Source organism: Anopheles marshallii, chromosome 2 (assembly GCF_943734725.1).
Source record: "Anopheles marshallii chromosome 2, idAnoMarsDA_429_01, whole genome shotgun sequence".
In the NCBI taxonomy this organism is placed as follows: domain Eukaryota; kingdom Metazoa; phylum Arthropoda; class Insecta; order Diptera; family Culicidae; genus Anopheles; species Anopheles marshallii.
In genome coordinates, this window is record NC_071326.1 from 68,910,739 (window position 1) to 68,936,498 (window position 25,760).

Sequence of the window (25,760 nt, forward strand, 5' to 3'; positions counted from 1 at the left end):
AAAGTTGCAAAATAATTTTCAAGAACTAGTTGTTGATGTTGCTAACGCTCTTGGTGTAATGGTCACCAACCAACCGATGCAATGTGACGCTTCGGTTGAGATTGTTCGTAAGTGTTTCGGTGGTTTTTCGCAAAGAAAAAGTTCATCGGAAACAAGTCTGCTGGGTAACTAATTTTCAGGAAGAAGTGTCCACATACCGTGGGAAAACTTTTTCCGCTTGTTGCACTTCCAGTGGTGTGCTGTAATAAGCTGTTGCAAGTTTGATTGCACTTCAGTGCTGCAACGTTTTCACATTTATGGTCACGAGGTTGCAGGTAACGAATGTAATGCGCAATTTTTCAACCAGAAGATATTTCCATCATGTAACGGAAGGACAGATTCGTATTTTAAGAAATAAAAATCAAACTTACTTACAATAGCGATATCGTAAAAAAGACCATCGATCTACCAATGGAGACGCCTGGTGCTACTTATCCAATATGTATGCTAGCAACTCTTTGTGGATAGACGATTGACTATTTCAACACAGCAAACATTAGCCAATCCAAAACGGGTTTACCTTTTTGCTACTTTGTCATTTTCAGAAGAAGAAAGTTGACTGAGAAACATTTCATAACTTTTGTTAGTCCATTTCTGTTGTTGGCCTACTGCGGTGGTTGGTTGGAAAGATTTCACAAAATTTATGACCGTAATTGACTCACGGCTCTTGTGTTTTGCTTACGCCAGCAATGACGCCATAAAGTGTCATCCTAAATCAAATGGAAGGATCGTGACGATAGTGGAAAATGGGCAGTTTTGTGTTGCTAGAGTTTTTGTTTTTTTTCGCTTCCCTATCAATCCTATTTCGTGTGGAAAATGTTTGACATTTGGTCGATTTACCTGTGGTAGCGAAGTTCCTCCCATAAGCTAGTTATGAGTATAAATCTGTAGGTGTATCGAACCGGTGGAGAAAGGTTCTTTATTATTGATTCAATTTTGCACATTATCAGCACCGATGCAGCGTGGACTTACGTGCCCTTTATCGCCCCATGGGTGGCGGTAACGATCCAGAACAAGTTTAAATGTTCACCCTTTTGTGTGTCGCGATAGCAGCGCTCTGGCACAGCGATCGGGCCGTGTCGATGGGTGTGAGAATGGCGCTAAAATTAAGTGTAAATCTGATTACCTGGGACCTTTTTTATGGCGTACGATAGCGTTCGGACCATAACCTGTGGTAGATAAGTGTCGTATTGTAGTGGTTGTGCATTGGAAAAAGCGGAAACTCAGCGCTTTCAGAGTTTAAATAGGTTGGGAGAGAATTGAATAAACTAAATGGATATAACACGCTTATTCCGCTGGATGGGATCAGTGTTTGTTGTTGATTCGCACTTTAACATACAATCATGTAACAATCTCGCATGCAGTGTAAATCCAACGCTACCGCATTAGTTGAAATGTAAATTACCCATCCAGTTTTACAAATTATGTTCATCATAAACTTTAAAATATAAAAAAAAATTAAACTGTTCAAGTTGTTGTATACCAAGTCATATTTCCGCATCATCTCAGCTACATGTTTCTATTTCGCATCCTTCGGTGAGAAAATGCAAACCGCTTTCATGCTTTTATGCTGCACAAATCGCGCACTAACACTGCCAGACCACCATTTGTCACTGCGGCACTGCACACGTATTGCAAGCAAGCATCTTTGCAAGTTGTTTATGTTTCTTCCCCGCCAGCTGTAATCAGTGATGCAAATCAACGATGTAAAAAACGAAACAACAGCAACTCAATCTGTAAGTTCATGTGACCCGCGGGAAAACTAAACTTGATTGATGTAATGCATAAACTCTCCACAAAGAAGAACGCAACCGTGCAACACGGGCAACTTTCGGAAAATAGCATTGCAAACTTTACTGCATTTAGTTCATTTCTTCGAGGGCTTCATGGTTTTTTGCAGGGAAAAATAAAGCAACAATATTTAACTATACATAACGACCGGTTGCTACTTTCATTATCTGATAGCTTTCTTTCCTTGCCTTTTATTTACACATGTTTTCTCCTTTGTGAGCTAAGTTTTGTTATTAAATGTTTTTGTTTGATTTTATTTTCATGTATTCATTTCATGTAGACTTTACATACTATTGTTATGTTTTTATGTTTGTGTTTTTCTTCTTTTAGTTAGTTGCTTTAGATAATGAAATTATAATTAGAAGTTACATTGGTTATTTTTATGTTTTTAAAAAATAATTATGGTAGTGTATCATTCTCTTTGTACTAGAAAATGGTAAATTTAGGATCTGTCATACATATCTTTCTCTTGTTTAGTCTGTTCTATCAGTATTGTTTATGTGTCTTCCGTTACCAGCTAGCATTAAAATTCTTTTAAAAAACAGTTTCCATTATGATTTTCTCTACTGTCAGTTGCATTTTTTTTTCAATTTCTTTCTCTCTGTTTCGCTGTACGTCTTTCGCAAAACCATGATTGTAATCTGTTTGTCTGTCTATCTGTCTATCTGTCTATCTGTCTGTCCTATCTGTTTATTTTTATTTTCTCATTTTTATCGTCACAATCTCACCGCACAACTACTCTGCTCTCCCTATCATCATCTCCAGCCCATCTCCTTCCAGAAGTGCCTTCAAGCCGTTTCTAATTGGGATTTTTTTCTTCTGCTTTTCTTTCTTTTTTCATTACCGTTTCCGTTGTGTATGTTCTGCCAAAAAAAACTATAAATATATAAATCAAATCAAAAATCCAATCCAATATATCTCTCTCGCTGCCAATTAAACAAACAAATATTCGTTGTGTTTGCTACAATTGTACTACTACCATACCAAAAACTTATACTGCCAACGAAACAACTTGAACCGATACGCTTCCCTGTTGAAACGTTTCGTCTAAAACTTTCCATTCTTCAACGAAACAATTTGTGTAATCTAATTAAACCTACTTACTCAAATGCAAATACCTCCCCGATTAAATGGGTGTCGTACCCTGCTGTTTTGGGGGAAATTCTGTTCCGTCATTTGGAAATTGCATAAAACTTCATATGAACCCATACTCCAACAACAAAAACACATGACAAATGAAACAAACACACACATACAAACAAACACACACATTCGTACGGTAAATACAATATGCACTCGAAATACATATCAACGCAATTGTACTGTTCACTACTTCCGCCAATATACCATCACTACCATCGCGCTACGGCCAAATGATCAAACGTTATCCAAAAAACAATACATACACGCAAACACACGCTCAACCAAAAGTAGCTGCCACCACAGTCAAGGAGGTCGGTAATGGACGCTCGCCCCTGCTCCAGGATCCAACGCTCTTCGGTGGACGACCGCAGCCGTACAGTGAGTAGAGTTTTGCTGTTTGATTACCCTTTCCGTTAGCTTCTCTTTTTAGGTTAGTTTTTGTTCCTCTCACTCTCTAGTTTGAGCGGGTGTAGTGTGTGTTCTATGTGTTGTGTAAAGTGATCCATTTGAGGGTGATAGCGTTTTATATCGAGTTAGTGCTCTAATTATTATTATTTTGTTTTGGTTTCGGTTGTTTTTGTAATCTTTTATTAGATATGCGTTATTTTTGTATTCTGGTTTGATTTTCAACACAATAATAGATACTTTTAGTTACCAATAATAATCATTCCCCTTTATAAGCTTTGCTCATCTTATCATCAAACTCATTTTCTTAACCTATACTCCTCTTTTTCCTCTCTATCTATATCTATCTTTCTTTATTTTTATTCTACGCTTTTAAACTATACGCTGCACTGTAAGCTTTTGACTGCTTTGTGTTTTGGGTACTGGTAGCAAACCGATCATTATGATTTCTTTAAGCATTGCGTCTGACGCTCTGCTCCAGAACACGACGATGTAAAAATTTGTGAAGTCTAGGAAACATTTTAGCTGATTTTTACGTGGGGTGATGCTCTTTTTATCTCTTTACTTTATAACATAAATTAGGAGATATTATAACAAAGAAATGATGTTCATAGCACATTAGAATTAATGAACCTAATACTTTAATGCGGTCCAAAATTCTTGGATGCTGTGTAAATAGGCGAATTCATCTTGGATACCCTCGCCTTACTCCAATAACATCGTACATTTATTTATGTTACCCATTTTGCTGCTTTGAGATCATTCAGTGTGATAGTCCACTTCAACAAAACTGGCTTTTATCGCTTCCAGCGAATGAACAACTATCGCCAACACTTGCTTGACAACCTTAGTTCTCCGAAAGTAAAAGTAAAGCTCCACTTCGAAAAGCTGCTTTGAACGAGCAGTGCCCGTACTAGGAAATGTAACATGTCGCAGTGAATTCTTGGGCGTAGGCGTTAGTTAGTACCAGAGGGTTTTTGTTTTCTAACCCCATAACACGCCTACCGTGAACTGGTTTACTTTTTTCTGCGTATTAACTTGTATTCACCGGCAAAGTGAGAGGATTGGCGGCTTTAGAACCTGTTTTAGAGCCTATTGGATAGAATTGCGATGTAGCTTGAATGTTCAACGCCTAATTTTGCGGGTGTTTTTTTTTGTGCTAATCATTTGATTTAATGCCAGAGAATCTGCAAATCGCAAATCAGCATTCATTTTGCAGATATAATGTTTCAATATTATTTTCGATTGGTAACATTTATTAATCGTAATTGATTATTGTTTATTAAGTTATTTTAACACAAACTTCTGAAAACTGTAGGGTTTACTAGCAAACAAATATTTATATTTTTAATGAATCGAATCATTACGTTAATAATGAAATGTTATGTATTCTTTCCTTAAAATAAATAGCAAGGCTCAAATGCTCTAGAAACCTCGGTTGTGTTAAATTACTACGTCAATAAAACGTCAGTTGTCGATTAAAAAGAACGATAACGAATCAACTCTCGATGTACCTATGCCTGTCCTCTTAGGCCTTTTTTCTACTCAAAACATCAATCCAATTGGCACGCGATAAGCCGTATGCTTCGAGCGTTTAACTGAAAAGCGAGGCCATTTTGCTGGTGCTTCGGAATGCAGTTGATCAACGTGACAGCAGCTGTCAATCAAACACACATACACACACACACACATGCTTCTGCCCTGCAATGATGCGTCGCAGGAGACCGGAAGGATTTGCGTACGTACGTACAATGACGCCACAAGGCCACCACTGATGGTGATGGAAATGATTGAATTATAAGGCTACTGTAGCCTCGAGAAAGTGACGCTAAAACCCTGTGACACTCACGCACACCACCGTACATGGGTGTATATGTATGTGCTCTCGTGACAGTTGACAGACCGGTCCACGTTGTTCGGGTTCTCAGGGTGTCTCCACCATCCGTTCACCATTTGTCAATCAAACCGGCCACCGACCACCAGACCCATTCCGGGTGATTTTGTCGTGACGCCGCACCACCCCACCAATCGTCACCCTGTTGCACACAGCTGCAAAATGGGTGACCGTCGGCCATTTTGACAATCTAATTAACACCATCCGATTCGGCCGGGCATTAATTTCCCGGGTTGGTTTTTGTTTGACGAAGCGAAGGGTTTCGCACGATGCACGAAACGCAAACAATGTGTATTATGTCAATTTAAATTATAATCCCAAATATTCGCTGTTGCATTCTGTTCTGGAATGTATCGGGTGTGTGTAGCAGGATGGAAAATTAGTATCTTGCAATCGATTATTCATTTGGATGGTAGAGGTGCAACACACCCCAGGTGGTGATTTGACCCCTTTTATGTCTTTCGGTACACATCTCTCTAAACAAAGAAGTGTACATTGCACTAAATGTACTAAGTACCGAGGAAATAACAATCATTGTAACTGCTATAAACCCACTAATAGCATGGAAAGTATTTAGTGAATTCATGAACAATTTTGTATTGAATGCCATGCTAAGCAAAGCTCTTCAAATAGCATGATATTTGCAAGTTTGGCTGTCTGTCTAAGGCTTCTAAATTGTTTATTATTTATCAAACATAAATGAGTACTTATCGTTAAATTAAACTATTATTCATAATGTTTTTTTTTTACAATATAATTTAACTTATCAATATGGCCAGATTGTTCCACATGAAAATTTGTAATAATTAAGTTTATCGCCCTGCGTTGTACTCAAGATATTTAAATATTCAATTAATTTATTCGTTGATATGTATGATATTAATTTAACTTTATGTCACCATAATAAGATCCAATTTAAAATGCATACATACCTACACCGACCAGTTTTTGTTGCATTACAGTTAGAGCAATACAATATTCGCAATAATGTTTGCGTTTTAATAATGTCGATAATGTTAAATTTTCGTATTCGGTGCTAGCAAGATTTTTTTAACATACATACCTTCATAAAAGAGTTTTATAAGTGAAAACTATAATGATTTCTTTTACTTTTACGATACTCGTTCCGCTTCATAAATTTGTCTGCAATCACACGTATTCGATTCACACTGCAAAATGAAGCTACTTCTGAAGCAGATTCGATCTGAATTGAAATTCACAATCACAAAGTATATGCTGTTGCTTATTGACTTTCACTGTTTCACGTATGTGAAATGGCTTGCGGCAGAAAATCAAGCACACCTAGAGGCGGTTTTGTCTGATTGCAGACGAATGCTTTCTTAACGATGTTCCGCTGCATTTGCGCTTTGAAGTTGCAGTCACGGAAGACGGTGTGCTGCATAAAGCAGATGCTGAAAATGAGATGAAAAATTTGCATCTCACTTTCGATAGGTTATCATTTTGCTGTGAATGATTTTGACTTACTCTGATAAAACGAAGGTTATTTTATTTTTTATTTCATGTGTACTTTTAATATTTCTAGAATATAAATGAACATTTTTACAACTTTTTGATATCCACTCATTTTTCGTTCTCTTTTATTTCGTATCAGTCATATTTACAATAGCTTTATAACTTCATTTACTTCCGCACGCTTTGAACTGAGCTGTACTGCCTCCCGTAAGCTTTTAATTCACCATGCATTGATTGCTTTAATCGGATCTCACCCAACCCAGCCAGCTTTACCGTCGAATAATGAATTGAAATCTCCACAGAAAGCTCCTTCCCACCGTCGGTTTTCCCTCGCAATCGTTTCAACTGCAATTTTCATTCCCCAGAAAAGGCTCAAACACATTTTACACGAACCGGATTGAAATTCCATTTCCGTACCAGCACCAAATAGCGGGAAAAAAAACAAAAAAAAAGTGTTTTTATTGTCATGTGTGTTCCATTTTCACATTCCTTAACCCTTGATGATTCTTTTCATTTATCTTTTTATTTTTCCACCGTTCTGTTTCCGCTTCGCTTCCGCCTGCAATCGCTCAAATGTTTATTGGCTTGCACGCACGCACTGTGAATGTGCTTGTGGCGTTGTTTTTTTATGTTGTGTTTTCTTCTTTTTATGTATGTTGACAATTATTATTTTTTACTTTTTCTTGCTTTGCTTTCAGGTAAGTACCTTTCACCATCACATACACCCTACAACGAGTACTCTCAACCTACTCAAGGGACCCGCTCAAGTAAGTAACATCCTGTCCCGTAGTGCCCATTCTTCCTCCCCCGAAATCATGTAGTAGCCATCCCCCATTAATTCCTGTCCAAATCAAACGTTTACGGCCAGCTTGATGCCGGATAATACTTTCGTTCCGCGGCTTCCGGCAGGCTGAATTTCCGGTGTGCTAAAAGTTTAAGTCACGTTTCACTACAAGCGAAAGTTTGTTTTTTTTGCCGTCTTGATTGAAGACTTTGTTCTAAAAACATTCCCACATTTGTGTTCCATTTTTGGAATATTTTTCATTGATCGGTTTGCTTGCTCTCGCGGGATACGGTTATTCACAGCGATGGTCCAGAATTGGTTGTTTTCATTTCATAAAAAATTAATCACCGATCCGAAAAATGGCAGTGGATCTTTACGCGGAACTTACTTACGTTCGCGCTATCCGACCGGAAGTTACGCTCACTGACGCTGCCGGTTCTTCTTATGCAGTGGAGTGGAAAAGTTGGAAAAGTTAAAACACTCCACTCCGGTTCTTTTGTTGCTCACCCTCCTTATGCTTCTTAGTTTCGGACCAAATCCGGTTTGCAACTAAACCGTTCCACGATTCGGTGAGATAGTTTCAATTTTCTTCCACCCAAACTCGGACGCAAGAATCGATATATTGCTTCAGTCTTTCTTCGATGAAAATCACTAACCCATGTCGTATGCGGGGAGGGAACCGCATGGTGTAGGATTATTCTAGTTGTGGCAATTATTTTTACGTTCGATTAAACATTGAAGAATGATTTCCAACCAGCGTCGGACGTAGCGAAGCTGGAGTTTGAGAATGATATCTTGCCCATGTCTGTCTCATGATCCGGTCTCACACCGCCCCCAGAACGCTTGACCACCATGTGCACACCGATAAGCTGTGTCCCCGTTTTGCGTTTAGTGCACTTTTCGCTTACTTTTCCGAACTTTGGCACCCGATTCTTCGCTCATGGCTTGCGGCGGCATGATAAGCTGTTCGTCGCCCGAACATGTTGGCTGTGGTTTGGTTTTTTGGTTGGTCGGTTGGCTTGGATCGTTGAAAGTGTTAAATCCGGCCGAAGCTAAAGCCATCTTTCGTTCTTGCCAGGGACAGATAAATCTTTTCGATAATGTTTTCCGGAACTCTTAAACGTACGGCATGTAATTGATGTAGTTGTCGCTGGCACGTTTTTCTTTGGGATTGGAAGAAAATTCAAAATGTGGTGTAGAAATTATCGATATCTCCAAGCATGTAAATCAGATTTGAGGTAACCTAAATGATAAATTTATATCATTAACGATGGCATTTTTAAGAACAAATTCAATTCGTCAATCAACATCTCAACAATCTTATCTATGTTAATGTTAACGGACAGGGTCAAAGATCTTTTCGCATTATGGGTTAAGATCAGACAACTAATATATCCGCAGGACGACCCTGGCCTAACGATTTATTCTAGAGTTTAAGTTTGCAACGCGAACAAATTACCCAAAGCAGCTGGATAAGGTTTTTAGTATCACGTTTGCAAAAACCAGCATTATTAATGTATACGTTAGTGATGGGCACAATTGACAAAAAACCAGGGTTGGTTCTGAACGATTCCAAAAACTTTTGGAACTAAGTACCTTTCAGAACAGTTAGGACCGTTTGGAACCGCCTGGAATCGTACGGAGCCGTCCGAATCATACGGAACCGCCGGAATCACCTGGAATCGTCGGAATCGTTCGGAACCATTCGGAATCGCCCAAAACGTCGGAATAATCTACTTCATTCGTCCAGTTCTTTCATTCATTCATTCATCAAATCAAAGGAATTAAGCACTGCAATAGGTGTCAGTATCTTCTTTTGCACCTGTACCACAATATTATCATTAATGATAGGGAGGACAGTGTAGATCAATTCCCTTAGTGTATTTTTTGTGTGGCATCGTTAGTTATTGAAGTAGTATCAATTCAACTAATTTTAACAGAATTCATTTTTCACGAACAGTATTTACAAAAATACAACAGGTCTTTACGAAAATTACAAAGTTGCATACACGAATTCCACAGTTTATCTACTTTATTGCGATAGTAAATCTTTTAAATGTAAAATAAATTAATCCATATTAGTTGTTATATTATTACTTATATTTGAATTATTTACATTGAATTTGAGTTATGTTATGTATTCTGCAGCAAACCAGAATAGGTCGAAAATATTAGCTAATAAAACTAAAACACTTCAAATGCATACTGTATCTTCTCCTTGAAATTGACAGTTTTCTGTAGTACTACGCTTGAAAACTGTTGGATCATTATCGCGAACCACTCTGAAAATTGCACAACCCTCCGCAGTCCATTTCCTCGAATACATCCCCCCTATCCGCTTCGATCGGAAACGGATTGATAGAAAAGTTCGGCGCGCGCACTCGTCACAAAAATTTGCTCGCTGAAAGTTTTCCCAGATGGGAAAACTTTATCCATCCCGGTGAAACACGAGCCCAATGATAAGGCACACACGTGCCCGCTGCATAAGCCCCACAAAACTGACTGGCTGGCTGGTGCGTTACGCTGGGATGAGCGTGGCACGAGAGAAAAATAGCAAGTAAAATTATATTTTATTGACCGATCCACCGATCTATCAATCAAGTCCCTCGCCCCTTGTTTGCCCTTCATATCTCAAGGACGATATTTGCGCTGCTAAATGGAGGGCTCTACCTCTGGCGGGTTATTTTTGAACGTAGAACTCGAACGGAATGGGCATTTATAAAATCTTTCGGTTCATTTGGCCGGCTCATTAGCGGACACTTTGGCTACGCCCAAGTTACTTTTCGTTGCCGTGGACGGGGGAAATTGAATCAGAAACTTATCACCAGCAAATCCGCCGCCTGTCACCGGTCCCAAAGGGCTTGGTGGTCTTTTCACCCGCCCGAGTAATGATATGTCACGCTTCACGCCTCTAAAAGGGACAAGGTAAATCCGATTAGTGGTTTCGGCGTGTAGCCGTGTTATATTTTTTTTCGCAACCAACGAAAGAAATATTTTCCCATTGCTGGTGCTGACGAGAATTGCGAAACGAAAATGTTTTGTTCGTCAAATGAAACAGACCGATTGTAATGAGAGCAGCGCGGGGACATAGGCGCTACTAAATTGAATGGTCGAAATATATTGGAAAAAAATACTGCTGCCACCATCAGACACGCGCGGAAAATTGTGTCTTCGTTTGCTGCTGCTGCTGTCACTCTGCGCGGCTTTTTCAGCAATCAAAGCACGATAAGAAACAGAAGCCACCAGCCCAGCGGCAAACGATAACAAAGTGCCAAATCAAACGCTACCAGCATCTGAGAAGATCCTGCTGCTGTTATTGATTTTCAAGACACATTCTCCAGCGGCCGAAAGCGCACCGAATGATGAAAGATTATCTCAACCTACGTTTTGTGTGGGTGAATGGGGCGAAGCGTGGGTGAAAAGAAACATATTTGGGCCTCATTTCGCTTCCTTATTGTTTCCGCAACCATGGCCATGTTTCATTTCCACGATCGATCGATGATCACTGGAACGCGCGAAAATTCTGGGAATCGAGGAAAAGGGAGAGAGGGAGAGGGAAAATCCACTCATAATAAATAATGCGCCAGCACCATCAGTCTCTTATTGGCTTTTCGATAGTCGCACGACGATGGCCGATGATCCGTATCGAAACAAATCCATAACCATCATCATCTTCTTCGCCTTCATCATGAGGGTTTGCTTTCTTCTTCCAAGCTTCATTTACGAGCCACTCGGATCAAAGGGAAGCGCCCATCAGAGTGGGTGGGGGGAGGGCCCGTACACAAGTGGGCTACCGAATGGGTGTGATAAATATGATGGATTTGGCTGGAAGTGGGCTTACGCGATGCCACAGCACAACCGATATCGATGATATGGTAGATTTATACGCTTCATATCACAACATCGATTCGCAAAAGCCGAGCGGGGGCTTATGGCATTATGCTGGCTAGATTTGGCAGACAAAACGCGTTTAATTCATCCCGTGTGCGTGAGTGTTCGTTCGAAATGTGTTGATTTTCGAACGCTTAAATCAATAAACAATGAGTTGAACTGATTAAATTTCACGTTACGGGTTTCTTTTTCGCTGCTTAACATAATGCAAAAGCGAAACACATTCCGTGTGTAATTCATGCATAAAAGAGCGGAGAATTCTCAATAAAAGAATGCATGATTATCAACGGCCATTTCTTGGATTTAATCATTTTACGTGCGCATCTGTAACGTATGGAACTCTCCAATTAAGAGCATTAACATTAATTAAAATACGTGTTTTAATAAATGTTATTTAAAATGGTGGTTGCATAACTTTTTTATTATTAATATTAATATATCCTATTAGTTATCATAACACCATATTGAGCAAAAACCTGAAAAGTTCTGTATAACATTACTGCCATCGTTACGTACTCGCTCGTAGATAACAGATATTTCATGCATAAATCATCAACATGTAAAGCTTCCGGTGGAAAGTAAATCCTTCCATAACATATAAGCTCATATGGCGGTATTTTAATCAAACAACGTGAATAGACCACCACCACTCCCCTGTCCCATACCGTCCGTTGTTCCGTAATCATGCAAATCCCTCGAAACAAGTACGCCGATACATACAGCATGGGTAAGGCGCAGTGTCTGGACGAATGTGCTCATGCATTTGCTACTAAATTAAATCTGCCCATCATCTGCTCTAACTCACCTCCGCTGCGTTTTCCCAGTGCGCTCATGCCGACATTCCCCGTCCACAATTCCATTGGACAAGGTTGCCATTCTCGTGCCACACTTTAGGATTTGGAATGCCTTCAAAGCGTGCTTAAAATTCCACCCAGCCCTGCATCTCTTTCCCGCCCGGGTGTTGAGCATGGCGGAAATAGACGAGAAATTCAAGAAAACGCTCCCACATTTGTTGTTTCCCTCGCACATGTTCACCCGCCGTTCCGCTTGTCTTCTTGGGTAGGACAAATTTAACTTCCGGCGCACCGCCCTGTTTGTTCCGGGTTTTGGAGCGGGTGAAATGTAGCGATCTTTACACAACTACATAGTATGCAACGGAGAAGGTGTAAGACACTTGGAAGAATGCTACTATACGTAGGCCAATCTATCGGACCGCCTCGGGGACAGATGGTTAAGCCCGATCGACAGGTATGGAACTTAAATGGAAACGTTAGTTTGCTTTTTCCTACCCATTTGGCTACATCTTTGCCTGCTGTATCCTTCCTTTCCGAGGCATGTTCTGTTCAAATGGGTGAATGTGATTCTACTTCGAACAGGGAATTCACAGGACAGCAGCCGAGCGAAGGAATAAAATAATTCAACATATCGCAACAATGCTGCTGCCCGACTTATACCCCGCGAAGGCTCACCATCACCCGATTCAATTATCTCAGTACGGGGTGAAATAACAGCGGCAGCATGAAGACGATATACGTCCCAATGCATATTATTGAATATTTCATTGGTTTACACTTGACATCGTTTCGACAACGTTGCTCTGTTCCAATGGAGAAGCTAAAGCGAAAGAAAATGGACATACAAATCCTTTTGAACAGTGCTTTTCTTGCATGCAACTTAAAAGCAACTGCCGGATGATATGAACATCAACAAACACTAATCTGAAATGTGTGCTCAAACGATATGTTTATCAACCCGGATCACACAGTGCGCTGCATAGCGTAATTGGTAATAGGACAATTGGGTTTCTCTGTAACATTTAATTTTAAGCACATTGAAGAAAACTTCATCTTTCATGGATGTCCCTTGTTGGGAGTTTTTTTGTTTTTCCTCAGAAATAATCCACCGCATGTTACCATGCAGTGAAATGAGCAACGAAGTGGAAAATCGGTTCCCTTTTTTATGCTGCACCGTAATCCCGTTAGTGTAACTCCATTTGTAACGCTTGTAGGATTAGTGTCAAAGCCACCGTAGTTGGTAAGGAAACTGGTTCATCTGAGCGCCAAAACAAACCACCGCATGGGATGGAATGCGTTATTTATGTATCGTTTTGTTCGCTTTGCATTATGCTGAATTCATGGTAAACGAACCGAAAACTTTTTATGATTGGTAATGTTTTTTTTCCATCCAATATTCACATAAAATACACACACAAAGGCAGAGCACCAGAGAACGCATTGAACTGTTATTAATGTGATTAATTTCACGTTTCGGATGGTTACATTTTTCTAGATTAGTCCGTAATTACTCATCGCCTCTGTGCTGCGTTGCTTCTTTCCACCAACGCTGACATGCATCAACACTCGCATCACAGCTGCACCGGGCCTTTTGCTCGACGTGCGTGTATGTGTGTGCAAATATTTCTCAACCGCGTACGATAACGCACCATGACAATCATCGCCGTTACCGCGCCATCGCACGACACTCTACACCGGTGTGCACTAATTAGTGCAAAAATTGTGTGTCCAGGAATGTTGTGGCGGCCGGTGCCTAGCGCTACCAACTGTACCGTGACCATTTCGGGACGGAATGTCGCCTGCGATTAATCATGCTCCCTGTGTGTGGGAGGCAGGGTAGGAAAGGAGGTTTTCCGATGGATACGGTTGGACAGTCGTGTTGAAAGTGGAGACGCCTGGTCATTCATGCTGAAAGTGGAGACGCCTGGTCGCTTGTGTTGAAAGTGGAGACGCCTGGTCGCTTGTGTTGAACCGATGAAAGCGCTGCATAAAGACACGTGTGTGATGTTGACTGAAGGTGAGGAATATTTTTGAACTCATAACTGGAAACTACTGGAGCATTCAAATGGCGTGAGTGTTGAATGACGTTCGTTTTGACCGTTTGGGTGCATAACCTTTCAAAATACTGAACCGAACTTTCGTGTATTTCAGGTATGGGGTATAGTACTGCTAATCAAAAAACCACAACGGTGCTAGTAGGCATAATTATTTCAACAAAAATAGTACCACACAGCATCAAATTTATAATGAAATTTTCATCCACCGGCGCTGATTTGGAGCCATTTATTATCCTGAAGGCAAACTGTTCCGAAACACTCACACATTATACATACAGCAACCCCTTTTGGCAGCTGTTTTTTATCTCATCTGATAGTACCTCATACTGCATGAGAGTGATTAAAAATTACCCGCAGCAGAGTTGGCCAGCCCTGCAGGCCCATAGTACCCATTGTTTTATTCCCAATTAACTCGACTTCCTTCCAGCGGAAGAAATGTTTTTCTTTCATTAACCGCATGTAAACAACTGAAACATACTGCACAACCTTGATGGCGTCCATCGGAAATGACACCGAAAATAAAAGCTAAAATAAAACCGAAGTCTTGCCGAGTGGAAGAGTTATGATATTTCAACGCGTACCGACCGAAGAAGCACTAGAAAGGATGCTGAAATATTTCCACCATCCGGGCACGATCACTGTTCTGCTCATCAGCATGCAGAAGGGCAAATTTGTAATCGAGAATAATTAATCTTTTCCGTCAACCGGCGTAGAAGAAAGCTGCACACACACACAGACACACAAGGCAACAGTTCGCACCCCTTGCGTAGTGTGAAAAGTGTCATCCCGACGATTATCGTTCTCTCTGTTCTGTTTGGTTGGAGAGTGGTTGGAGGCAGAAAAATCCAATGGAGGGGGATGGAGGGGCGAAACTGTCAGGCGACATTGTTGCAAAAATTTCTCGCAAGAGGCGCGGAGAGGATTCATTCCGAATATCCCACCCCTCCACCCCTCGTTCCTACCGGTACAGAATTTCGTTTCCTTTAAACCCGTTTTGACGTTTCGCTACGCTTGGGCGACAATTAATCAAATCAAGCGAAATGGAGGCGACTGACGACAAAACCGAACGAAGGGCCCCGTTACTTTGTCACGTAGTAACGAACCTTTGGCAGCGGGAGAATGGCAATAGCCACACTCGCGACTCGGGTGCGAATAAATAATGCGCACTCGGGGACACACCATCGGTTGTACGGCGGTAAAAGAGTTTCCAGAGTGCTGGCCGCCGACACGGAACGCTTTCTACGGGAGTGTAAAATTATTTTAGCTCATTGGCAGCCACTTCCATTCGCTAGAAACAAACACAATTTCAGGCGCCACTCGGTGAAGTGTTTGAATGATCTTAAAATGGGAGAATTGAAGCTGAAAACAAAAATGAAAGAAAATAATAACTTCAAACATTTGTACACCACTAACGTCGTAACATATGATGCTTGACGGTACATTCCATTCGTAAGCGGAACTTAACGTTTTAAGAGTTTTCTTTTTTTTTTGGCGGTGGACTTGGTATAGGAACCTCATCACTTTTGTCAGCTCTTCAGTTGAAAGCTTTTCCTGGTATGCCCGTGTACTTCAATTGCCACCGGGACAGGTTGACAGCCACCAAAAACCACTCTAACGATGGCAGTCGAAAGTCGTTAAAATGGAAATTCAATTAAATGACCAACCGCCGGTTCCAATGCGCGCAATAGCGCACGTTTAAGCGATCGCATGCATCTGTCTCTTTTTTTTTTTGGTGCTGTTCTCGACTGTTTGTTGAATTTCTCTCGGTGCGCCACTAGACGATCTGGTGTGCATTTGTTGTCCAAAGCCTGAAACAGCCGAAAGCATAATTTTCATCACTTCTTGCCTTGCCTTCCCATCGGCGGGGGGAGAGTTGTATTAGTATTTCATCGAATTCGGTGCTCATTGCGCCAAGAAGACTCCTAAGCTGTGTGCGACTAAATGAAGCATGTTGGGTTGGCAATGGGAAAGGAAACGGTACAGAATGGACCCATTGTTCCTGCTGGGCTCTTCCACCAACACATTTCTTGCATGTCGTTTGTTGCACATACTCGTTGCGCTTTGTATCTCTTCGGTGCCAGCATTAGCTTAGGTTTAGATTGGGGGGAAATTAACGGCTTCGAAATGTTGCCAACGGATGGACAATTTAAATAAATAAACATACACACTACGTTTGGTGCCGTAATTTAGCACTCGGTGTTGTGCGGTGAACGAATTTTGTGATAAGAAGATTCGGCTATAAATTTATACCATAAATATTCAACGACCACACCCGGACGCGTGTGGTGCGGGTGTCTGCGGGGAATGCAGTTTATTAAAACAGATTCCAATCCCACCTTTATTGGCAATCGGGAATGGACGGATTAATGGAATCATCATATTCAATTGACTCAAGCCTCGCTTCATAACAGTGCCAAAACTGTATTGGGCCGTCATCTTCGAACCTAAATCGATAAAAGCCTCCGGTGCGCCATTTTGCCCACTGCTGTTGCTGCTGATTGCAATGCTTCGGTTATTCAATTTCAATTGCCAGCGGCTAACCGACTGTACGTCAGGCACATACACGCGTCATGTGCGCACTTTGATGCAAATTTCCATTTATCCCGCCCTGAGAACTCTCGTTCCCCTACACACACACACACACACACACACACACACACACACACACACACACACACACACACACACACACACACACACACACAATCGTACCTGATCAGTTTTCTGTCATCTAGTCCGTGTTTTGGGCACTTTTTGGGAGAAAAATATTTTCCTTCACCACGTCCCCCTCTCCCCCCCCTTTTTCGACCACTTGAACCCATCCCTCGGTTCCGGGGAAACTTTTCGATACAATATCGAAAGTCAAAGCACCGGAAACACGTGCTCGTTCCGTAGTTTTCGCGTGTGGTGAGAAGGGGAAGGCAGTTTGGGATCAATGAAATGAAGCCTTAGCCCCAAAACGTGTCGACGACAGCACGTTTGCGTGTTTGACCTTTTGTGCTTCCGCGTCACCGCCTGCAAGATTTCCCGGCGGTCCGGTTGTTTTGTTGTTTTGTGGAAAACTTAACGGTTCATTTCGTACGTGCCTTGGTGCAACGGTGTGTGGGATGCTCTCTGCCGCGGGCTCCAAAGTGGGGACCCGGCGATGAAGCCATCCCGTGCCCCGGCGTTTTTTAGACGGGGGACAAATTTAACCTCAGCAATCGTTGCGCTACGCTTCTAGTTTACGCCAGACGGCAAATGTCTCATCGATGGGACCATTTTTGTTTTTCTTCTGTTGGCGATTCGGTCGTACAGAATAATTCAATCATTCGTACAGAAAAACCGGCGACCGTTCTTCACAGCTGTTTTTCCCCTGCCATTGTCGTTTGCCGGAAAGAGTTTGTTGGGGGGAAAAGTTGGGACCTTCATCCGCATGCCTTCATCTTGTTGCTTGGTGAAATTCAATTTCTAGGCGGCAGTTGTGAATTTCCCAACTTTGCGTTTATTGTGTTTATGCTGTGCTCTTTGGGACTATGCTAGAAACCATATTATTAAACTTTGAATGAATTGTTACAATACTTAATTGCTTATGAAACTTACAATGAGCTATTCAAATTTTAATACTACATGAATTTTCAGACACTTAAAAATTATAAAAGTATAGTGTAATATTTTATTTCATGAGACATATAGTGTTATTTTTTGGATTATTTTATAAATTTATTATTCCATAAGTTTGTATTGTATTACAAATTTTTATTTATTATTGTATTTGTATTAAAGCAAAATGTAGCTAATTATCAACATTGGTTTTGAAGTTTATAACACAATTCGCATTGGCCATTATCATATCAAAACAAAATCTTAAAATATTTCATAACGTTTCCATATAAATTCCACAAGAAATTGAAATTGAATATCCTCACATAATTCACTATTTGATACCTGCTCTATTGTGTTGTCTATTGCTTTTTCAACCTTTTATCTTCCCAAACTTAAACCACCGTACACCACTTTGTAAGCTCAACCCAGTTAGACAACCTTTAAAAGGCTCTATCTATTTCAAATGTTTATGTTTACCGGACCAGTGATATTTGTCAGATGAAAGCCATCTTCACGGAACCAATTTGCTGATTGCTGGTAGCTTCGAATGGAGAAAACCACTGGCTACAAGAAAAACAAACTCCTTGCTAGTTTTCTTGTAGAAAAAGCAAAGCGTTCTTTGCTGGAAAACGAAACACAACACGGGCTTCGCACTCAAAACATTTGCAACAACGAGCAACAAAAAAGCCATTCCTAGACACACACATCAACAATGGAGATCAGTGTGGTTGTGAAACATGTGCGTAAGGGGCTAGCAAAAGTTACCCGAAAATACGTGATAGCACTTTGTGTGGCCCTTGTCGGCTGGGCATTGCTTCATTTAAAAATGTTTTCGAAACACTAACACTTCTAGTTCGTTTCGTTCCAGCTTCCCAAAACTGACAGCCACCAGAAATCGGTCGAATATTGTTCTTATTAAACCAGCATCTTCCCACCGTTGTCTGTTCTTTCGTTCTTATCAGTGTCTTGCACGGCAGATGCCCTCGAAAGCAAGTGGGTCAAATGCGTCTTGCGGTGAGTGGGTACGTGAGTTCGGTGAGTGTATGGAACACTTACGACGCCGGAAAAGGTATTCCTTACGTACTCGCACGTTTGATTGAGTGGTTTCGAGTGCGCGTTGCTCCGGGGGTGGTAAGAACCTTCTCTCGCTCCGGTGTGTTGGTAAGCATATTACAACATTATGTGAGGCTCTGTGAGGTGGAAAAGCACGAAATAATTCTAACCGAACCACGCCCACGTCTGTGTGTGGAGGGTTCGCCATTCATTTTAATGCCCGCTTTATGTTAATGTATGTCAATGCCTAATGGCTGACAGAGAACCTGGGTGGATGTTTTGCTATTGTCGTCGTTAGGATCACTTATCTCGGTGCGACGAACAAGAAAAACAAAATGGGATGAAAAAATATTGTCCTGTGGGAAGGCAGTAGCTGCTACCCTTGAAGAAAGTACAACAGTCCAGCCTTTAAGTGTGTGCAATTTGTTCGTTTGGCAATTTTACTCGTCGGCCGCAATGGTTTGAAGAAAATAAGCTATGGATAGTAATGATAATGGTGTGGTGAATTTCTGTGTGGAGGCTTTTTTTTTGTTTGGCTGTCGTTGGGGAAAGCGATGCGTGCTGATAGCGATAGAAAATAAACAGAACCTTTATTATCCCACCAGCAGACGTAAAAGCATTTCGCTCGCATGAAAAGTGGGTCACTTTCCGTATCAAATGCGCGCGCTACACGCCGCAGGCTCGAATGTGTTCGGATTCGGTTACAAATTTAATGAATACACCAGTGGAAGAAGAGAAAAATGCCGACACGCAACGGCAGCAGCACCAGTACGGCTGATCAATGTGCGATAGTATTTCACCATTTCTCAAACCCTGGCGGCCCGAACCACGACCGTACGAGAAACGTTGAAATGTTGAACCTAACAAATTACCCGTCCGATCGATGTACTCCACTCGGAAATTGTTTCAACCGATCATCTTGAAGACGTTGTGGTTCGCCGTGCTCTCAACGGTGTGACGTTTCTGCCTGCCGCGGCCGTTCGGGAAGACCGTGAGGCCACGGACGCGAAATATGATCCACTCAACCGGTGTACGGATACATCGCGCTGCACTCGAATGATGGAAGAAATTTGCATCCATCATGGGCCATCATTCGTGCGTCGCGTACCGTCGCCTGTGTCTCGCACAACCGAACACACATTTTCCTCCGACCCCGGTCGGGAATCCCGATGGAGTTCCATCCATCTCACTTAAGGGAAAACCGGTGCGGTGGTTTTTGCAAAAAAGCAGCGTGCCAGGCGAATGGCAAAGTTTAATTCATAATTCATCTCGGGACATGTTTATTTATATGAATTTAATCTGATGAACTCGCCCGGGCCCCCCCCCCCCCAGCTGGTGTGGTGGCGTTGTTGCGTTGCATCGAACGCCGTTGCACAATTTCCACCCGGGTGATTATTAAAAGCACCAACCCCGTTAACCCTCTCGCCAAGGAAGGAGCAAAATATTTAAAAAAAAAAACACCCGTACGAAACCGACAGAAACCGTATGACCATTTATTTTATTTTGATTTATGAACATTATCTGACGGATTATGATGTCGTTTTAATTCATCGACAACATAGAGTATGTCCCCACATACACTCATGTACAAAGAAGAAAAAGTGCTTTTGCGAGTCTTGTTTGTTTGTCCGAAACAGCAAAACATGCTGTGAAGTACTTTTTTTTTTCATCGCGTTTGATTGATGGCTGAAGGGGTTCAAATGTCGGATTGTTGTGCTGCTCGGCTTGACGGATGGATGATAACTTTACCCCGTCTTCAATCAAGTGGTTTGATTCCGGAAATCCCGGAAAAATCGAGCACGAAGAGCACGGAAATGGTCGAGTTTTCAAGTAATGCATTATAATTCTTTTTTCTTTTATGAAGAAACGATGAAGATGCTTGAAATGGCAATTCTTTTGATTTTTCTGAAAACTACCTTTGATGGTTATTTGTTAAGCCGTATTTTCAATAGCAGGTTTACACATTTACAATTTTCAATGAAAAATGTGTTTAAAAATCACTTAGTTTAACATTATGGCTCTGCCTTCATTCGATTATTCATACTTTATTTAAAATTATTAAGCTTAACAACGAGTTTTGTTAAAATGTCACTCCAATTATGGCAATTTTTTGCTGTTGAATCACTATAAATTTGTATCAGATGCAATCTAAATTTGTACATGCCCCAACTGTATTGCCTCCCTACACTTTTAAAAGTCAAAACTGTAACTCCGGTTGAAGTTATGAAAGTTTCTTCCTCTTGTAAAATACGTAGTTTGGTTTACATAATGCTTCCAATCACCTGACAAATTGCGAAAAGAATCTTTTTTTCCCTGGCCGTTCGATACGGACGTACCCATGCACTGCAACTTGTAAAGCCAGGTAATCCAACGAGATCGTGAATAAAGTCGTATTCTTTCGAGAAAAAAAAGGACTTTGCAAAAGCAACGTCATTTTGTTCCCGCTCCCAGATATCTTTTTATCAGTCACCAAAGACGACGAGGGTCAAGTTTTGCACTACCCTACCTTACTCACTGGGAATACTTGTCTTTTTTTTTGTACTTCTTTCCCCCAAAACTTTGAACTACAAAAAAGTGCTCTAGAAGCAATTTGAAAACCGGATTGAAAACTCTGCCCGGTGTCGGGTACAAACTCGACTGCAGGATCGACTGTACTTAGGATCAATGCGAGAGAGAAAGAGAGAGAGAGGAAAGAAAGTAAATTTTACACAAAATTATATCTACGGTGGAATGGAAAGTTTTCCCGCGCTGTGTGACACCGGGTACTAATAAACTCACCAAAAGGAAAACACGGTGTCGGGAAAAGTTTTTCACACCTTTCTATATTCACCGTGCCTAAATCTGTGACCGAAGCTTACGCGCGCTCTCTCTCTTTTTGTTTTGTGGACATGCAAAAATGTGACATTTCATTGTGTCACTCGGCGTTTGAGGAGATACGATGGGTTACTTTGTTTTCCCGACTGTTTTCCTCAAAAAAAAAAAGGAAAGTAACGCTGCAACGAAACAAAAGCAGAATACCTGAGCATAAGAAACATTACTGTTTTATTATTTCATACCACGAACTCACTCCTGGCAGGGGGAGTGCCGTTACATGCGCCAGGTGTTATCTTGTTTTATGATCGTTTTATCAACTGCTCGTGTTGGCCGTGTCGGTGTTAAAAACGGCGGGCGCCAGCATTAGCAGCACGAGGGTTCACTTTCCCTACGCAACAACAAAGCGGAAAAACTCTATTGGCTTTCAGATTTAAGCACCCAAGATTTTACGCAAATTTAATGCACGGTTCCGGCTGTACTACCCCCGGATTAAGGGGCGGGCAAAGTTTTTTAGGGCCCTTCCTCTGCTTCCTACGGGAACTTATTAACATGTTCTAATCCGCGGAAATCCGCGTCGCATTAGCAGACGCGAGAGCGGCCAATTTTCGTGGTCACATGATCATGATGATAAAATTGTGAATTGTCCCTCCCAGGGATAGTTGAACTAAAATTACGTCTTTTCTGTCTCCGCTGAGCATGCCGTATGCCGTTCGGTAGGAGTTTGAAATTTGGCTTTTCGTTTGGCCTTAGGCCCAACTTTTGGTGTGCACTTTAAGGAACGTACCGTGCTCGTGTTACGCGTGCCAAAAACGGGGCGGTACCATGGTAGACAACATTATTCAAATAAACGACGTTAGCACAATTGCCATTCATACTAAATTTTGCGCTGAAAAATGGTGCACAGTTTAATGTCTTAATGTGTCCCGAGAAGGAGGAGACTGTGAAAGCGACGGCTCGGCAAATTAATGGGCGCTTCTTGCCATTATGAGTTACGATTGGATGAGCATTTGTGGTACATAAATGAATCATTCGAATCATGCTAGCTTTATTCATACATCGTACTTGCTTTTTATAAATTTTATTGTAAACTCTAAACTATTATATCCATTTTTAATCACTTTTTCAATGATGGAAATTTTAATTTGTTGCACTTTAGCACGATGACTGCCATGTCACCCAATTTATGGGTGACAGTTACTCGCCACGTCATCCCCATTTTGGGTGACAGCAAAACCGCTCAAAGCAAAAACGGCTTTATTATTTACTATTATTTGCTGCTTAATGAGTTTATTAAATTATGTTTTCTAGTTTCTGCGGGCATATTTATTGTATAGTTTAAAATTATGTACCATGCTTTTATACTTTCTTAATTAAACTTGCTTCATTTCCTCAGTTTTGCTACAGTGCTTGGTTGTATCCAAACGGTTACTAAATCATAGCTGTTCAATATTACAAGCCATTAATTTTTATTCTCTAAAGAGCGTTCCCCCGCACTCACACCGCGTGACAAATAGCTTCTAATTGTTCGCGACCAGGCACCAAACTCTCTTCGTGTCGTTCGCCTGGTATCCGTTTTTGCTCGACCACAATTTATAGCCTCCGGTCCGGAAGCTTCGGGGTGGGCTGTATATGCACAGAAACCAATAGCATCCGACAAATGGCACACAATAGCGGCACCCGGAGAACTATCCAACGGAAAGGAAGGTTAAAGTTTCATCTGTTGAGCTGTAAGGGATGGAAAGGACTGGCACAAACCCATAATCAAATTGCTTGTGTTCTCCCACTTTCGCATGGTGGGCTTCGGTTGTTGCATTGTTGATTTCTCTTCCGCTTCTTGCTTTCTTTGCGGCTAACCAATTAATAACACGCGGAATGGAGTTTGGCGTTTCGAGTTAAAAGCTCCAGTGTTGCAGATGCATTCGCAATACAAGTTGCAGTGCTGTCGGTGTGCGTCGTAGGGATAATGTTCAGGGAAAATAAATTCAAGCTAAAGCGTAGGTGTACCATGCACAATTTAGCGTTCATTCAGACTAAACCGATGTACAATAGGAGTAGGAGGCATGATAACAAAGCACAATACAAACGGAAGCTTAAGCAAATTTGGGTAGCTTTTGCAGAACACAAATATAAAACGAGTTTGTTTTAAGTTCATCTGTATTTGCTTATTTCTTTCATCAAATGAATCATCCCACATTTGTTCACAGTTTTCAAAACGCATTTGCACTGTTCTCATGATTACCGCACCAGTCTTAAACTACTGTTACGAAATATCTGCCCACTATCTGTACCTCCCGCTGGGTCGGTTTGTGAGAAAACTTTTTTAATTTCATTTAAACTGCCCCTAAACGAGACCAACGCCATTCCGTCAGTCGTAGTCGGTGGCGGGACGGGAATTATGATACCAAACTATCCATTTACAGCAGAGTTTTCTCGTTATCCAGGCTCACTGTTGTTCTCACTCCCCCTGCACTAAATGAAGGATTTACCAACAGCTTTAGTTTAACAACGACACTAACCCGCTCCGGTCGGATTCCACAGCACGATTTGTAATCGGAATCGTCGGTATGTGTGAAGTGTATATGTGCCTTTTTGCATTTATGCTTCACAACCCCGCTGGTGCAATAAAGCGCAATTTATGTGCTACGTTTCGTGTTGTGTGCCGCCCGCTGGCCTGGGCCCGTCTTCCCCGCCACACGACCATTTCCTGTACGAAGCCCACCGAACACGAAGGATCGGTTCACTTCCTGTTTCTGAGCTGTTTTCCAACCGGAAGACAACTGCCGGACAGGAGCCAAGAGCTCCGGTGGCTTACTAGGGGGTTGCACACAGTAGTGAGTATCATTTCATTAACAACCTGTGATGAGCGCGGTGGTGCCGGTAATATCCCGGAGTGCAGGTTGGCAAATTATTCAACCGAAACTTACAGCCCCGAAAATCCCCTTGCATATTTCTACCCAGTTCCGGATTACGGGAGTAACACTTACGCAACACCAAGCTGTGAAGCAATTTAGCAAAACGGGTGCACTTTTGCACGAGTTATCTTCACTTCGGGGAAAGGTTAGGGTGCCAGGTTGAGTAACTGGGACACTTTCTGGTTCAATTTCCTGGCCATAAAAATAAAACGAGAGAGAAAAAAAAACACCATCGCCACCGAATCGTACGCGTAAACGATCGCATTATGCATCGACGCGTTTGCTTGTTTAGCAGCAATTGATGAAGGAGCTTCACTTATCGCCACACATTACCATTCTACGGGTGTTGCTGCCATTGCGCCCCGTACGAGCGAGCGCGCGCACGCGTTTGCAAACTGTTGCCATCCTTAGCAGCCCGCAGGACCGTGATGCTTTCCGTCTGCACGGGAAGATAAATGCAACGGTTGTTACTTTCGTTCCATCCGCCTGCTGCGCTACGCTGGAGCAGCGAAGGGACGTGATTTTTACGAAGCTTAAACTGACTTGAAAGTCGTTTGCTGACGTCCTTTCGGTGTACTCTTGTCCAGCAAGCGCTTGTGGGGAAGAGCAAGCAAGAGAAGGATATAAGAAGGATGTAAAATATGTTAGCTGCTGCACTCAAGTGTCACTCAAGTGGATGCTTGAGGAAAACGGGAATGTGATGTGTGGTACATAATATGTTCGAAGTAGTGGTTAAAAACACCCTGGGGTGTGTCCTTCTTGAAACGCTTACGAAACATCTCTTTTTGATGAATCTCGATGAGCATATCTGTGTTTTACCCTCAACCCTTGTTGATGTTTCTGTGATTGGTATCATGTTTGACATGTTTTTTTTTTCAGTCAGGGAAAATTTTATGAAATGAAAGAGTATCTGGGTTTAAGAGACCTGTTATGACTCTTTGCTATAATTGCTGCTATAATAGCATAATCAGACAAGTCAAACAGTAGAACGTCGATTAATTGCATTGCACGTTTAAACCATCCTACTATAACGTACATTTGACGCGTTTATAATGCAAGATGGAAGAGTAATGACAACTATAAAAAAACGATAATTTGTTTTATTATGTTATAAACTTTATTGTT

The 25,760-nt window shown here is 41.5% G+C and overlaps 1 protein-coding gene across 2 annotated transcripts in view; it reads left to right on the forward strand.

Annotated features, from left to right (window-relative positions):
• Positions 1–25,760, forward strand: part of LOC128708092 (heterogeneous nuclear ribonucleoprotein L) — a 168,661-nt gene that overhangs the window by 131,114 nt on the left and 11,787 nt on the right. For both annotated transcript variants that reach the window (XM_053803051.1, XM_053803050.1), the window contains 3 exons: positions 3,262–3,351; positions 7,444–7,512; positions 16,462–16,467. In XM_053803051.1, coding sequence (XP_053659026.1) covers positions 3,262–3,351; positions 7,444–7,512; positions 16,462–16,467 — 165 coding nt within the window. The remainder of the gene's footprint in view (positions 1–3,261; positions 3,352–7,443; positions 7,513–16,461; positions 16,468–25,760) is intronic.